This window comes from Sarcophilus harrisii, chromosome 4 (assembly GCF_902635505.1).
Source record: "Sarcophilus harrisii chromosome 4, mSarHar1.11, whole genome shotgun sequence".
In the NCBI taxonomy this organism is placed as follows: Eukaryota; Metazoa; Chordata; class Mammalia; order Dasyuromorphia; family Dasyuridae; genus Sarcophilus; species Sarcophilus harrisii.
This window is the reverse complement of record NC_045429.1, coordinates 364,778,828-364,795,917: the sequence shown is the minus strand read 5'-3', so window position 1 is coordinate 364,795,917 and position 17,090 is coordinate 364,778,828. Positions and strand designations below refer to the sequence as shown.

Below are 17,090 nucleotides of genomic sequence, written 5' to 3'. Positions count from 1 at the left end.
AAATGTTGGTTAGACTGAATCGGTATTGAACCTTTAAAATTTTAATTTTAAGAATGTATATATTTTTAAAAATAATTGTGTGTGTGTGTCCCTAGCATTCATATCAAGATTTCATCACTTTCAAAACTCCAAAATTCTCCATAGTGCTTAAATTCAGTTGACAATATCAAAATTATTATTGATTGTTAATAATTGATAATATTATTATTAATATTATTAATTAATTATTAATTCCCTTATCAGAAGTCTTTCAGCACAGGTTGAGTGATCATTTGAGGATGGGATAGATTGGTAGAGGTTGGACTCAGAGCTACTAAATAATAATAGCTGGTTTATTTAGTGCATTCTAGTTACTAAGAGAGCTCTTTTCTCACAGATACCTAAATCTTTCATGCTAACAATTTGTATTTTCTCTATCTCCTAGCCACAAACATTGTTGCACATGTGGGTCCCTTTCCCTTTTTTAAGATCTCTTTGGGATATAAGTCCAGTAGAAACACTGCTGAATCAGAGTATGCACAATTTGATAGCCTTTTGGGCATATTTCCAAATTATCTACAGAATGGTTGGATCATGTTACAACTTTACCAACAATGCATTAGTGTCCCATTTTTCCCCCTTCCTCTCCAACATTCATCATTATCTTTTCCTGTCATCTTAGCCAATCTGAGAGGGATGTAATGGTAGCTCAGAGTTGTCTTAATTTGCATTTCTCTAATCAATAGTGATTTAGAACATTTTTTCCACATGACTAGAAATGGCTTTAAATTTATCTGAAAATTGTTTGCTCATGTTCTTTGACTATTTATTAATTGAGGAATGGCTTGTATTTTTATAAATTTGTGTCAATTCTATATATTTTGGAAATGAGACCTTTATCAGAAACATTGGCTTTAAAAAAATTTCCCCAGTTTTCTTTAAGTATTTTCTTTATCATTAATTCTAAGGATCTTTTTTCCTAGAATCACAGATATAGAGCTAGAGGAAATATTAAATGCTACCTGGCAACACTTTATTTACAGTTCAGAACATGAGAGAAATGAAGCCATTTACCCAAAGTCACATAGTTCATATGTAATGAGTAGCAGAGGGAATTAGAACCCAGGATTACTCAAAGCTAAGGTTCTTCGCAATACTACCATATCTAGATTTTGTGCCAGTTATTCATTGTATTGTAGATCTGAAAGTAGAGCATTTATTTAATAAAATCAATGACAAAGACCAAAACAAAACAATCTTTGCCCTCAGATACCTTCTACTGTGATATTATATATTATGATACTATATTTCTGTGATATTATATATTGTTAAGGGGACCTAAACTTGTCCTTTTGAGTTGCCATTTTTCTACTTACGCTGGATCTATGCAGTAAGACCTGACTATGTTAAGGACGAAGTTCTATCCTGAGCTGACATAATTTGTTGTTTGTATCCCAAGTTGGACTCCTGTGTGCAGCTATGACCCTGTATATAAGCAGACAATCTTATCTTCATAAGATAGTCAGTTTACTGGTCTAGCATCTTCATAGTCTAGCAGTTCTCACAGGGAAAAAAATGCTGCTTTTCCTCTTGCTTTCTCATTCCCCTTTCTTCCTCCCTATAATTTCCCCTTTTCATATTAATTTAAATATTCAAAGCTTTTCCAAAACCTCTCAGCTCCTTGGTATATGGAATTTCCATATGTGTATGGCATTCTCTTGTAATAAATCCATTTGCAATGCATGACTCATGGACTTAAAAGATTTGGTTAACAGTAAAAAATATTGCCATAGAAATTAGGGAATATTTTAATTTGGAAATATCTTTAGTAAGAAATTAAACCAGCCATAAGATACTTAATACTGTTTTCAGCGATATTAAACTTGAAAAAACAAGTTATTTTCCCTCCCTGTGTTCCTGTAATTTCTTTTTTCCATTTCCTTGACACCTATATTCCAATAAGCATTTTCTGAATAGAGGGGGAGAAAACAGGGTGAAATAATCACAAGCACATTGCCCAAGTAGAAAAAGAATTTTTTGCAGTGGAATATGATTCCCACTGTTTTCCTTCCAGAATCACCAAGTAGCATAGTGAAAAGTGCTCACCTGCCAGCTTTAGGATTCTTCTGGATGATGTATATTTCTGTAGGGTCAAAACTGGCCTTTTTTGTCATGCCACTTAATGGGATAATGTTATTTTTATAACTGTTCTAAGAAACATTGTGTGGTAACTGCTATTTATTGATTTGAGGACAGAGGTAGATTTTTGAGATTTTCACTATTTTTTTGTATCAGTGCACCTTCATTTATTTATATTGTTACTTTTGCTGACAGGTGATTGTAGAACAGTTCGTTCAATCTCATCCAAAAGGCCTTCAGACTATGTATAATAAGTTGTTGGAGTTTGTTCCTCACCATTGCCGCCTTCTTAGAGAAGTCACAGGTGGAGCCATCTCAAGGTATTATAATTTTTTTAGCTAACCCCAGATTTTACTATGCTTAGATTAGATGGTTTCAATCTGTGAAGTATTCTTAACCATTTGCTATTCTGTCATTTATCATTAAAGTTGCTTTCTTTGCTTCTCTCTAAATTCTAAAATCTGTATTTAAATATTACTAATTCTTTGAGTATATTTGGATTAAATTTAAATTAAAAATTGCTACATATTATTTACATAGGTCTTAGATTTTTGCTGCTTAAAAATCTGAGGTAGAAAATATTTATTGACCTTTGAATTGTTACTTGTTATTTCTGATATAAGGTTTTAACTGGGAACAGTTTTTTAATCACTTTATACAAAATGACAGCAACAGTCTGCTAAGTTTGGGATAAGAATTTGCTAGAAATCAGCTTATAAAATTATTTTATCCATTAAATAGCTAGAGGTAATTCCCCTTCAACCTTTAGACTTGATAAGCCCATGATTAGTCTTAAAAAGTCAAGACAATATTTTAGATGGTCTTTTCTGCCCTTCTCATTGTAATTTTAGTTAACTAAAGCAGTTTATGAAATCCAAGGTATCATAATGGTAGTGTCATCTGTCAAGTCCTTTGATTATCAGAGTGCTCCAGAATTCCCATTTATCTGTTACAATACCTGAACCAGGTCCTTTGTTTGAATGTTCTTGTCAGTCAGTCATCCATCATTTATTAAGTGCTAAATGCTGGAAATACAAGCAAAAAGGAGGACAGTCCCTGCCCTCAAGGACCTTGCTTACATTTTTTTCAGTTCTTGTACTCCTAAGTACTCCTTTTATTTCTTGACAAAATAAGTTTTTATTAATGCTTTGTTTTATATATATATATATATATATATTCTAATTAATTTTATAATACTTTCATCTTCCTTTTCCAGAGAAGCTATTCCACATAACAAATAATATATTTTAAACCCCCAAAAAAAGAAAAGGAAGAGAGAAAAAATCAGCATAAATGACTCCTAAAAGTCTAAACATTTTTGTAGTGTATGACATTGGAAGTTCTCCCACCTCTTTAGAAGAGCAGGGTAGGGTGTTTCCTAAGTGTTCTTAAATATATTTTTCCATGTATAAATGGTTTCTATTCCACAATCTCTTTCCCCTTCTGCAAGAATTGGATACGAATTCATATCCAGCCTCAAACACTAACTAGATGAGTTACTTTGGGCGTAGATCCCTTAATCTCTCTTTGCCTCAGTTTCCTTTATAAATTGGGGGTAATAATAGCACTTATCTCCCAGGGTTGTTAGCACTTAGCACAGCCCAACACATGATAAGTGCTGTGTAAATGTAGTATTATTAGCATCATTACAGTGTCACATGTCTTGTTTCATGGTTATCTTCTATACACAAAAGAGCAATTTAAATATTGGATGTTTGAACTCCCATAAAGTATTTTATAAGATCATATAATTTAGAGTTAGAAAGGACTGTAACGAATATCTAATACAACCCCATAATTTACAGGAGAGAAACTTGAGACCTGTAAAGGTTAAGTGATTTTTGTCCAATGTCACTTAAGTAATAAGAAGCGAAACTTAGATTATAATTTATAAAATAAAATTTTATTTACATTATTATGCTGTCATTTGCAATTAACTATTAATAAGTAATAACAGTAATGGACAGAAAATGCTTCTAAAGCTAGCAAGATCTAAATTTTATTCTCTGAAGACTGTAGATTAACTTAATTGGCTATCTACTCGCAGGTGTTATATGCTTTTAATTAATTTTTAGTGTTTTATTTGTTACTCTTTCAATATATTTTAATCCCTTTTCAGGTTTAATTTTTGTTATATCCAAAGCCAGAATAGCAGAGTCCTTCTTTTCTCTTTAGCTTCCAGATTTCTTTATTAATAGAGTCATCTATGTGCAATTAAAAATTTAATACTATATGTAGAGTTGGGTACTTGGAAAATTGCTGCTCCTTTTCTCTCTTTCATATTAGTACCTATAGAAAGAGCTACCATTTTTACTAATCTGGACTATTATAAAGAAAAAATATGTGATTTTGGTACAGTACTTTAAAACCATTATCAAAATGTTAACAAACCCTATTTTAGGAAACCAATTTAGCTGTAAGACATTTATTTTTCAATTTTGCTAAACATAAGTCCAATTTTTCATTTGTTGGTTAGAAAATAGCAAACTAGAACAAAAAAAAAAATCATTAGACAGCTATTTAGTGACCAGATTGTGATGAATGCTGTTTATGTAAACGATAATATAATTTCAGAAAAAAACTCTTGTGTTGCTATTTATTTAAAGAACTTGGTAGTTAGAAACACTGTGGAAGAAACTGGTATCTATTCTTCCTTATTTCTTTAAGGACAATATCGTCAAAATTTTGCTTGAGGTACTTACTGGTTTACCAGCTTTTGAAGCTGGATATCTGCAGCATACTTGTTGATTTAGAGGAAAGACTTAACAGATAGCCATGGTATAGTGGTCAGAATACTGGATTTGAAGATACATTTGGAATTTGAATTCCAGTCATACTCTCTGTGACCTGTGTGACCTTGATTAGATTAATTAATCTTTCTGAACTTTCATTTCCTCAGTTGTAAAATGAGATTAGATGAGATGATCTCTATGATTTTTTTTTCCACTTCATATTCTATAATATTGTAAATTAATGGCAGTTTGAACAAAAACATAATTTTTCTTTTATGGTAGGGCTGCATATTTCCTATGAAAATGTAATGACAATGAAATTTCCTGAGTGTAGAGTGGTAGTGACATTTTTAAAAGTTTTTAAAGTTCCTGCCCTATGTCACTCACTGGTTTGCAACACAATATGGATTAAGTAGTTGGAACTGTCAGACCTAAAGTTATAAAGTAATGGGGGGCTAGACAACAAATTTTAAAACTGTCACATTTGTGAAGAAGGCTGTGACTGAAGAGCCAAACTGAGATTAGGGCATAGGGGTAAAATTATTTGTGAGGGAAGCTAGAGAGAGATGTTAACTGAGTTCTAAAGTGAAGGAAAATTAATAGAAACATCATTATAACATTTGTTTTTTGAATGAAGAAGAAACATTCTAAATTGGAATATACTAAGGAATCTTGCTTTTACAGTGAAAAAGGTAATACTGTTCCTGGATATGATTTTCTTGTAAATTCTGTGTGGCCAGAAATAGTGCGTGGTTTAGAAGAGAAACTACCTTCATTATTTAATCCTGGGAATCCAGATTCATTCCATGAGGTAAATTTTGTTTTTTATAGTTTTATATATTTTGATGCTTCTTACAGTTCCTTTTTGTAGGTCACTGGTTTAAAATATCACATCCTCCATTTCATTTTTCTGAGTGCTATGGCTCATTTAAAAAAAAAGAAAGAAAGAAAGAAAAAAGAAAAGAAAAATCCTTGCTATTGTACAGTTATACATCTACTATAAATGTTCATTTGTGCAAAAAGTTTTTATCCATGTTTAGACATTTAATACTTTGAAGGAGTAGATGTGTAAGTTTGGGTTCCTTAAATTTTTTTAAAGGAATTCATTATTTCCTTTCATATTTTGAATTTTTAATGGATTTCTTTTTAATGTATTGAGAGGGTCTTCAAAAGCCAATACTTTTTAGAAATGATTTTCAAATTTGAAATTTTGTGAAATATTGTGAGAATAAATTAGTAAAGGAAATTATATATTATTTTAGAAACAAAAATATTGCCTGGGTAATAGTAATCCAAGTTGGTCATAGAAATTTCTCAAAAGATTTTAAGACAACAATGATAAAAGGCCTGGATTAATTGCTTAGTTTTAGCATTTTAATAATATAATAGTATCCTTAAAAATGAAGAGGCATAGCCTGTTAGATCATATAAGTATATTATATGGGTTGGAAAGAATTTCAGAGGATTTTTAGTGCAGTCCATCCCTAAACAAGTATTTCTCTAATGATGATGATGATGATAACTGAAATTTCTTCAGAATTTTAAGACTAGCAAAGCACTTTACAAATATCTTATTTCATCTTTACAATTAACCTGGAAGGTAAGATGCTTTTATTACTATTTTTATTACCATTTTACAAATCAGGAAGTTGAAGCAGACAGAAGTTAAGTAACATGCCTAAGGGCATGCAGCTAATAAGTGTCTGAGGCTGGATTTTAATTTAGATCTATCCAAATCTCTATCCCCAGAACCTCCTAACTGCCTATCACAACAAATGATTAGTAAAACATTTTTTGATTTCAGAATTCAAAAGCAGCCCGTTCCCTTTTGGGATAACTCCAGTTGTTAGGGAATTTTATTTTGTTGTTTGTTTTTCTTTTCATTAAAGTGAAAACTAACTTTCATTAAAGAAAAATCTACCTGCTTCTAATTTTGCCTTTTGGTGTCAAATAGAAGAAACCTAATCCCTCTTCCAGATGAAAGCCCTTCAGATACTCAAAAGAAGCCATCAGCTCTTCCCCCAAGTCTCATCCACTTGAGATTAAAGACCTTCAGTTCATACAACAATCTTCATGTAATAGAATATTTAGGTCCTTCATTGTCATGTTTGCCCTCTCTTGAACACCTTTTTTTTTTTTTTATCAGTGTCCTCCTTAAAATGGCAGTTAGAATTACACCCAATACCCCACATGGTGTATAGAATTCAGGATTCCCCCTCCTTGACACCATTCTTCTCTTAATGCAATCTAATGTCTCACTAACTATTTTTGGCTGCTATATCACACAGTTGAGTCATTGAGCTTGCATTTGGTTAAAGCTAGCCAACTTTTTTTTTTCCAGTGGGAATTGGGATTAAGTGAATTGCCCAGGGTTACACAGCTAGGAAGTGTTAAGTGTCTGAGGCCAGATCCAATGTTTTTTTAAATTAATTATTGGCCAGGCATATTTTCCCCATCCTGCACTATTAAAGTTTTGTTTTGTTTTGCTTAACACTTTACTTGTTTGGTATAATATTTTAAATTTATCCCTTTTAAATTTTATCTGATTACATTTTAGATCTTAAGTATCTTGTAATGTTAACTTCCTCTTAGCTCTGTGTCATCTCTCTGTCATAAATGTGATAAGCACACTATCAATGTTTTTATCCAAGTCATTGCTGAAAGTGTTAAATGACATAAAGTCAATATCCAATCACTAGGACATTCTATTATCAGTCACTTTCCAAGCTGTCAAAAACATTACTGATAACTCTTTGAGTTCAGCCATTTAAACAGCTTCAAATCCACCTGACTATAGCCTCCAGCTTTCCATATTTTCTACAAGAATAGCACCAGAGATTTTGTCAGATACTTTACTAAAAATATAGGTATGCCAAAATTAAACTTTGCTCTGATTTCCCTTCCTAATATTAATGTCAAAAAACACATGAGATTAGTTTGGTGTGCCTTATTCTTGATTGGCCATGTGACCCTTTGTGATCACCAGCTCCTTTTTGCTAACTTTTAATGATATGTTTTAGAATTCTGCCAGTTGTCAAAGTCAAGCTCATTAGTGTATAGTTTTCAGAACTCACTCTTTCCTCTTGTTTGAAAATTACAAATTGCCTTTCTCCAGTCTTAAGGCATCTCTTCCTTTCTTAATGATGTTTCAGAGATCATTGGCAGTGGCTTATCAATCATATCCACTAATTCTCTTGATACCCTTAGTGCAACTGAGCCTGCTGAATTGAAACTATAAAGAGCTTAGATTTCAATTCCCTAGCCATTTTTATCTTGGTCCTTTTCAGTCCAGAGATTATTCTCTTTGCATAGAAAAGAGGAACAAAATAAAAGTTGAACAATTCTTTTTTGACTACCATTTATCAATTATCATGGCATCCACCTTGAGCAAGGATTTTTTCCCTCTTTGATCCTCTTCTTTTCCCCAGTATAGTTTTTAAAAAGCCCTTTTTGTTTTACTTAGTTTCATTTATCAGCCTCAAATTTTTCTGTTTCAGCTGCGTTTTTGTAGTCATTGCTTTTATTACTATGTTCTTTACAAATCATCTGTAATTTTCATGTGGATTTGCATTGATTCCTTTTGGTAAGTCAGTTAATCTTGTTGGACCTCAGTATTCTCATTAGTTGAACCACATAACTTTTTAGATCTCTTCCAGCTTCCAACCCTTTCAGCTCCAAATTTTTGATTCTGCTGGATAGCTTTCATTAAGATTCTACCTATTTTTCTTTTTTAAATCCTTAAAATGTACCTTCCCAGAATCAAGGGTATATGTCAGATTCTGCTCAACTTTTCTTAATCGTTAATTCCAAATTGGAAGGTTTACTTTCCTCCAAGTTTCCTTTAACCTAATTTTCCTTTTATTGAAAATCAAGCCCAGAACTGGTTTCCTTTTTTTGTTTCTCCAACTTTTGAATGATGAAATTCATATTAATTTATACTAGGAAAAGGGGAGAGACGCAAAGATAAACAAAGTATACAAAGCCCCATCCTTATAACAGATTTGTAGAAGATAATCAATAAAATAATTTTTTTCATTTTACAGATAAGCAAGCTGAGGCTTAGAGGGATTAAGTAATATAAAAAGAAATTGTCATAGCTTAGATTCATACCTAGATCTCTCAACTCCAAACCCAATGTCTTTCTGTTACACAGTGCTTTCTTCCCCCCAAAACTCAAAATATCTTGAAGTATATTGATGAAATTACTTTGTTTTATTGCTATTTGACAATGGTCATTTAAGAGACCATGCAAGTCTTGAGTGGCATTCTACATTATATTTATGAAATACTTATCTAAATGTTTAGCTCTGAGAAAACCAGGTTAACAAGACAAGGGTCATATTCTTGACTCCTTTAGTAATTAGTTCTACCTCAAATGACCTATGATGGTGCCTTATTGTATACTTCAGAAAGAATCCTTAGTTTCTGAAGGTTTGCCACTGGGGAGTAGTCCCATGTTAGACTGTGCTTGCTCTTCAAGGCCTAGCCTCACTGAGTATGGGAAATCTATGATTTAGAAGGTTAGCCAGTAGGTGAAAGATTTTTTGGCCACAATAATTTATAATGAATTCCGCAATTTGTATAGCTATTACATCACTACTAACATTATAATGCCTTTTTCATGTTCTCTTAATCTCCATTTAAAGTTGAATTACATAATTCTCTAATAAAGAAAAATAGAATATGAGGCAATCTCAGTATATAAGAGTTTCCATACTGTATCACAAGGTATCTGCTCTAGTATTGTTTATCTGATTCCCCTTTTCATTACCAGACACCTACATGCTTTTCTTAGGCATAAGCTGCCAGAAGGAGAATGGCTTTCTCCCTCCCCTCTGATCCATACCTTTCCACCCTATTTTTCCCCCAAGTGGTAACTGGAAAGTAGGATGGAGAGGTAACAAGCCTGAGACTTTTTCTCAACTTAGCCTTTTCTTCTGTTAGAGCCAATTGATTACAAATCTTCCAGGGAAGGAGCTGCAAGTAAATGTGGGTACTTTGGCACTTTGTATTGCCCATATTGTCAAGCAGTTTTATCTGTCGCTCACCCATATTGGATAGGGGACTCTCTTTAAAAGTCTTTTTGACATATCTTTTGGTTTCTTTGAAGCAAAAAGCAGGGAAAATTACTCCCTTCCTCAATTTTCATAAGATTTTGGCCCCATTCTACCTGATTTCTCTTCAGGCACACAGTGCAGAGGTTCTGAATAAAGTTTTGTACTACTGGACTTCTAAGCCATCACTAGATACTTTGAAACCAACAGAGCAGCAACTTCAGCATGGTAGTGGTAACTAACAACTTCTATAGGAGGGAAACCACCTCTATCATGACACTGTTGTGCATTTTTCCAATAGGGAATCCTATCTAAGGGAATCAGATTTCTAGATCTAGCCATCTGACCAATAACAGCTTTTTGGGAATGACAGTTAATTGTTTGAAAATAATTCTGAGGTATTTTTTTCCTACACAGAGTATCTACTTCTCTATCCTTCCTTGTCAGTTCATTTCACTACTGAAATTTATGGGATAATAACTAAACTATTTGCCTTTTGGCATTCTGACATCTCTGGTATGAAGGACACTATTCCATTGAATAATACAGATTCACTAAAGGGGAATTTAAGGACATACACAAACATATACCATCTGTCAGATGTAGGTAGAAAAAATGTGTTTCACAATGATAAAATGTATTATATCTAAGAACCTGAGAGCAGTGACCACAAGAGAGCAGCAGAAAGCAGGTAATTTTAGTTTGTTTTATTGTGATACTGCAGACTGTAGTGTGTCTCAAAAATTATGTTGTTAAAAGCCACCCATGAGTTCAGTACATCTTTTCTTTTCCCTCTCCTAGAATGTCCTCTTACCTCTGCACCAGTCTACCTCTTTGAACTTCAGCCAATATTTATTAGATACCTACTGCTTATTGAGTGCTGTGCTTAGTTCTGAGAGTTACTGAGAATGTAATACACTCTGTATTCAAGAAATTCATAGACTAATAGGGCAATTGCAATACAAAATTGTGTCATATAATTGATCATATTTTACTTTACAATTTACAAAGTATTGAATTCCTAGCTCAGAGGTAGGCAGTACTATTAAGTATTATTATTATTCTTATCATATATACAAAGAAATTGAAGTTTATAGAGATGAAGTATCAGAGTTAGGACCAAGTCCAGTGTTCTTTCTGCTTCATTATGCTACTGCCCTTTTTTTTTTTTTTTTTTTTAAATAACTTATTATTTACAAGACACATGCATGGGTAATTTTTCAGCATTGACAATTGCAAAACCTTTTGTTCCAATTTTTCCCCTCCTTCGCCCACCACCTCCCCCAGATGGCAGGTTGACCAATACATGTTAAATGTGTTAAAGTATATGTTAAATACAATATATGTATATATGTCCATACAGTTATTTTGCAATACAAAAAGAATCAGACTTTGAAATACTGTACAATTAACCTGCAAAGGAAATCAAAAATGCAGGCAAACAAAAAATAGAAGGATTGGGATTTCTGTGTAGTGGTTCATACTCATTTCCCAGAGTTCTTTCTCTGGGTGTAGCTGGTTCAATTCATTACTTTTTTTGGAACTTTTTTGGTTCATCTCATTGTTGAAGAGGGCCACATCCATCAGAATGGATCATCATATAGTATTGTTGTTGAAGTATATAATGATCTCCTGGTCCTGCTCATTTCACTCAGCATCAGTTCATGTAAGTCTATCCAGGCTTTTCTGAAATCATCCTGCTAGTCATTTCTTACAGAACAATAATATTCATATACCACAATTTATTCAGCCATTCTTCAATTGATGGACATCTACTCAGTTTCCAGTTTCTGACTACTACAAAGAGGGCTGCCACAAACATTCTTTATGCTTTATGCTTTATGCTCATGATAAGTGCCTGAGAAAGCTGTGAAAAAACAGCTTGTCAGGGGCAAGGGTTATGAAACCATTTGTTTAAAGAAAAAGGCGATATTCATACTCAGCTATAAATGATAGGAAGAGTTTCAGTAGATGGGAGAAGGGCATATGAGGCTAATAAGCATTATAAATGGACACTAATGCAGGAAAGTATTACACTCAGAAAGATAAACTGCAAAAGCTATGAGGTGCTAGACAATAAAAAACTACTTGATAGGTACTTGGGAAGTTATTGGTTGTTTCTAAGCCAATAAGATCATATCTTCAAGTAGGAGAGAATAGAGGAGGAAAAACTTAGGGAAGGATGATATAAGTCTAGAGAGATTTTATAATCTCTAAAGAGATTCTAGGTGGCATCATAGTGCAGAGTGCCATCTTAGAGCAGGAAGATTTCATCTTTCTGAATCATATCCGGCCTCAGACACTTACTAGCTGTGTGACCCTGGGTAAGTCACTTAACCTTGTTTGCCTCAGTTTTCTCATTGTAAAATGAGCTAGAGAAGGAAATTGCACATCACTCCAGTATCTTTGCCAAGAAAACTCCAAAAGACGTCACAATTAAAGAGTGAAACAGCCAAAAATAAAAACCAGCTAAACAACAACAAAAGGTGAATTGTAATAAAGGCCTGAATGAGTGTTGCAATAGTGGAAAACAGTAAGAACATTAATTATTGTCTTCTTGTTGCTTGCATTGTATTTGAGTACTATATAGTGCTCTCCATCGTGTGTAAATAATAGTTATCCATGTGCTTCAGCCTATTTTTCTGTTAATTTTAATGAATTCACCTTAATCTTGTCTCCTTCAATTTCATTTGTGACCAGAGGCACATATGTGTGAAGTCCGGCTTAGCTCTCTGGAGGCCTCAGAATCAGCTGGAGTCAGAATAAGCAAAAGTCCTTGGTCTTTAGGGGGAGAAGTGAAGGGGATGGACAAAACTGCCACAAGCTCTCCACCAACCTCCCTTCTCCTCATCCTCCTCCAAAGTGACTCTGGCTTGTCTCACTCCACCCCCTAATCCCTCCTAGGATTATCTGTGTACACTAAAAGATCAAGCCAGCACAGAATAGTGGGAAGGGCCATTTTTCCAAGTATATGCTAATGAAGTATTGTCCAAAAGATAATTAGCCTTAAGTGCTCAGTTGCCTGGTTCCAGTGCACCTATTCAGAATTTCAGCCGTTTACACATATGAATAGCTTTCTTAAGTATAGGTCTTCTGTGCTGGAGAATAAATTGTATTGAACCATGTTAGATCTGGATTATTGCTTTTATGAGTATGCTTTACTAATAGCATGTAGGTTAGGAATTAAAACTCATTTTAAAAGATTGCTTTTTTTGTTTTTATTGCAGAAGTATACCATAAGTATGGATTTTGTAAGAAGATTTGAACGACAATGTGGATCACAGGCCAGTGTAAAAAGATTAAGATCACATCCTGCCTACCACAGTTTTAATAACAAATGGAATTTACCTATTTATTTTCAAATAAGGTCAGTAGTTAAAATTTCTCCCTTTTCTTATTTATTTAGAATTTAGATGTCAATCAGTAATCTAGGCTTTAATGAGAGCTATCTTTATTTGTGGTCATCACCTTTCTTCTTTTAGTGTTAAAGTTTAAAGTCTGTAAACAATATCATCACTGCCAAAATACTAAATTATATGAAATAACATGTTTGTTATAGTAGGTAGACACAGCATGCACATGAATACCAAGTACTTGCTAGGGGCTAAAGGATAAATATAAAAATGAAATAGGACCTGCCTTCAAGGAGCTTACATTCTCCTGGGGAGGAAGGATATATGCTGTGCAGATATATATAAAATAAATACAAAGTAATTTCAGGAAAGAACTGGACTATACACATATACACCTGGAATATTCAAAAAAGGAAGGCCTTTTGGAAAAGGTTGCACTTGAACTGAACTTTGAAATGATGTAAGCCTTCCATAAGGCAGAAATGAGAAGGAATATCATTTCAGGAACAGCCAGTGCAAAGGGAGCAAGGCAAGAGATGGAATTTTGTATTGGTGGAACATTTTACAGATCAGTTTAGCTGATTTGTTGTGGGGCTGAGGAGGAGTGAAGTGGTATTAGTCTGGAAATAGAGATTCAAGCCAGATTTCAATGAATGCTTACTACCAAAGAAACTTGTATTATCCTTGGGCATTATTCATGATAGTGAATAAAGAAGTATTAAGAAAGCTTTTACTTGACTTTAAAATCAGAATCTTAGAATTGAAATATACCTGAGAGGTCATCTAGTTTAATCTCTTATCTGTGATAATAGTGCCTTCTATAATGTACCCTTCAGCCTTTTCTTATTGCTATTCTTCCAAAAGGGAAAAAAAACCCTATTTGGAATCTTTAGCATTTTTTCCTAAGTTTAAGGCCATTATATATAATGTAAGGCTATATGTAATGGTCTTTATTGTCTAGTTAGCTAATACTTTAAAGCCCTACTTTTTTTTAAAATTTCATATTTAATAATAAGAAATTCTTCAGGTACCTTTTTTAAAAAAAAAAAAGAATAGCTTATTTTCCTTCAAAATATATGCAAAGGTAGTTTTCAATTTTTACCCTTACAAAACCTTGTATTCCAATTTTTTCCCATCCCTTATCCTAACCCCTCCCCTAGGCAGTAAGCAATCCAATATATGTTAAACATATATACCTCTTCTATACATATTTCCACATTTATTATGCTACACGAGAAAAAAATCAGATCAAAAAAGGGAAAAAGTGAGAAAGAAAACAAAATGCAAGCAAACAGCAACAAAAAAGGTGAAAAAAAAACTTATGTTGTAATCCACATTCAGTACCAGTAGTCCTCTCTTTGGATGCAGATGGCTCTCTCCATCACAAGTCTATTGGAATTGTAAAGCCCTACTTTTAATTTTGAAATTCTCTTTCTTTTTACATCATTCCTTCTACAAACTGGTAACATTTTACTAATATGATGGTGATGTCTTGACTAATTAAGTAGAAGGGAAAAATTTGAGATGAAAAGACTATAATTTATAAGTGTACCATTAGAAAAATTACAAATGCCATTAGTTAGTAATAATAGTAATTAAAATACACTTAGAATGATATCTAATTAGATAGTCAGATTTCATCACATGATAAAGTTTAATTAAAACTTTAGTGAAAAAATTATAAGAATTTTGGTTTTTTAAAGAGCTTTGATATATTCATAATTTATGTTAGTGTCCTTCTGCCAGGTAGAAAAGGGAAAAAAAGGAAATAAGAATATGTTAGCATTGAGGAAATTTGCATTAAAATTGCCTGTCATGATTGCAAATGTAATTTTATTCTTAATTGAATCACATTTATTAGGGTGAAATGTGTCTTATCAGACACAGAAGTATGACTTTCCCCATTAAGTTGGCCCAGAATGTGCGTTTGTCTTTCAGTGAAAGGTCAAGGAGATATTCATTAGTTTTAAAAATTAATGTATTGAATTGGAAACAGTTGTGTTTTATGAAAATTGTATGAGGTGAATTTAGGGCAAATTGTCCTTTTTTCATGGGCAAATTTTAAATTCATTAAAGGAATATCTTATAATCTTATAGTGTTGTAAAAGGAACAGCAAGTTATTCTCTTGTTATAGTCAAAGCAGCTAATCAGACTAAATGCATTCCCTGTCATTTTGTGTCTGTATTGTTTATTCTTCCTTCCTTTTCCTGCAGAATCCCAATCCTAAATCACTCCTTCATAAATGATTTTTTCAAAGCTCTTTCTTCTTTTTTCTTTTGCTAAAAACCTTCCTGAGATTTAGCTATTTTAGGCTACTAGGTTCTTTCAGTCCTGGAGTATCAAGGATATATTCCAGACTGGGTCGATCTCAGTGTGATGTCCCAACTTCTTTCAGAGCTATTATTGAAATCTTGAATTATGTTGAATAACACTTCCCCTAAAAAGGCTTTTGCTTTTCCCAAATTCCTGGCTTAATTAAATATTACTTGTACAGCTAAAAATAGTTGATAGATTTTTCCACTTTAACATTATTTATTCAGAGTTCACAAGGATTTTTATTTTTGTTACATTTGTCAATACATTGGTTTATCCATTTAAAATAAATTTTAAGTAGGACATTGTGGCACATTGTTGTTGATTTTTATCAGATGTTAGATTGCTTATTAATGAAAAGTGACAAAAAGTTCGGCAAACATGGTTCTGATCATAGCTATACCTTGTGATATACTTCAGGGTCATTTAAAGTAAATTTAAGATTCAGATTGAAGACATTTTATTGAAATTTTTGTATGTGCATATATTGATCCAAGTACTGCATATCTTATGTTTTTTTTTTTTTCCTCCACCCTAGGTGTTCTTTGCAGTTAAACTATGGGTGTATACTATCTTTGTGTATTGTTTCTTTTTCCCCTTATCATTACCTGAATAAAATGTAATATCTTTTTCTACTTGGAAATATGAGCCAGGAGTCTGACAAGACAGTCAAAATGGTTAATGTAATTTAGAGTTTCATTGAGAAGAGTGTGTGTGTGTGTGTGTGTGTGTGTGTATGCGTGTGCATACATATGTACTTAGGGAGAGAGACAGGGAGGGAGGAAGGGAGAGTTCAAGAGTGAATATACTTTCATGAATAAGACGGTGGTGATCTTTTTTTACACTGGTCATACCCCATCTAGATTATTGTATTCAGTTCTGAGCACCACAATTTAAGACTGACATTGATAAAGCTAAAGAGTAGGTAGAGCAGACCAACAACATGGTTAAAGGCCCTTGAATCTGTCTTGAGACTTATTTGAAGGAACTAGGAATGTTAAACCTCAAGAAGAAAAGACTTTAGGGAGTATGATAGTTATCTTCAAGTATTTGAAGGCCCATCGTTTGGAGGCAGGATTTAAGTTTGGCATCTGAAAAAATCTTCTAATAATTAAAGGTATCCAAAATTGTAATAGGCTACCCTGAAAGGTGAGAAAAACTCTCTGCTCCCTTCCCCCAAGATATCTTCTGACAGATTGGATGACTGTACATCAAAAGTGTTTCAGTAGTGAATCCCTCAATTAGGAACAGGAGTAGATGGTTGCCAAAGTCCATTCCAGCTGTAAATTGTATGATTCTTGTTGCTTTCACTCAGATTAAATTCTAGGATCTTAAGCTTCCTTTTTAAGAGAAAATAAGACAACTTTGTCCCTTTTCCTTAAACTAGTATTATGAACACCTATTTTCAAAGTAATTAATTATATTGCTTGAGATTTTTAGAGTATAAATTAATAGTTCATTGCTTGACTTCAGGGAGTTTATATTTCTTTGGAATAGATAAAATGTACATAAATGTGTA

At 33.0% G+C, this 17,090-nt stretch overlaps 1 protein-coding gene across 2 annotated transcripts in view; it reads left to right on the top strand.

Annotated features, from left to right (window-relative positions):
- Positions 1-17,090, top strand: part of COG2 (component of oligomeric golgi complex 2) — a 71,295-nt gene that overhangs the window by 39,907 nt on the left and 14,298 nt on the right. For both annotated transcript variants that reach the window (XM_012547978.3, XM_003767828.4), the window contains exons 8-10: positions 2,314-2,438; positions 5,535-5,661; positions 13,132-13,271. In XM_012547978.3, coding sequence (XP_012403432.1) covers positions 2,314-2,438; positions 5,535-5,661; positions 13,132-13,271 — 392 coding nt within the window. The remainder of the gene's footprint in view (positions 1-2,313; positions 2,439-5,534; positions 5,662-13,131; positions 13,272-17,090) is intronic.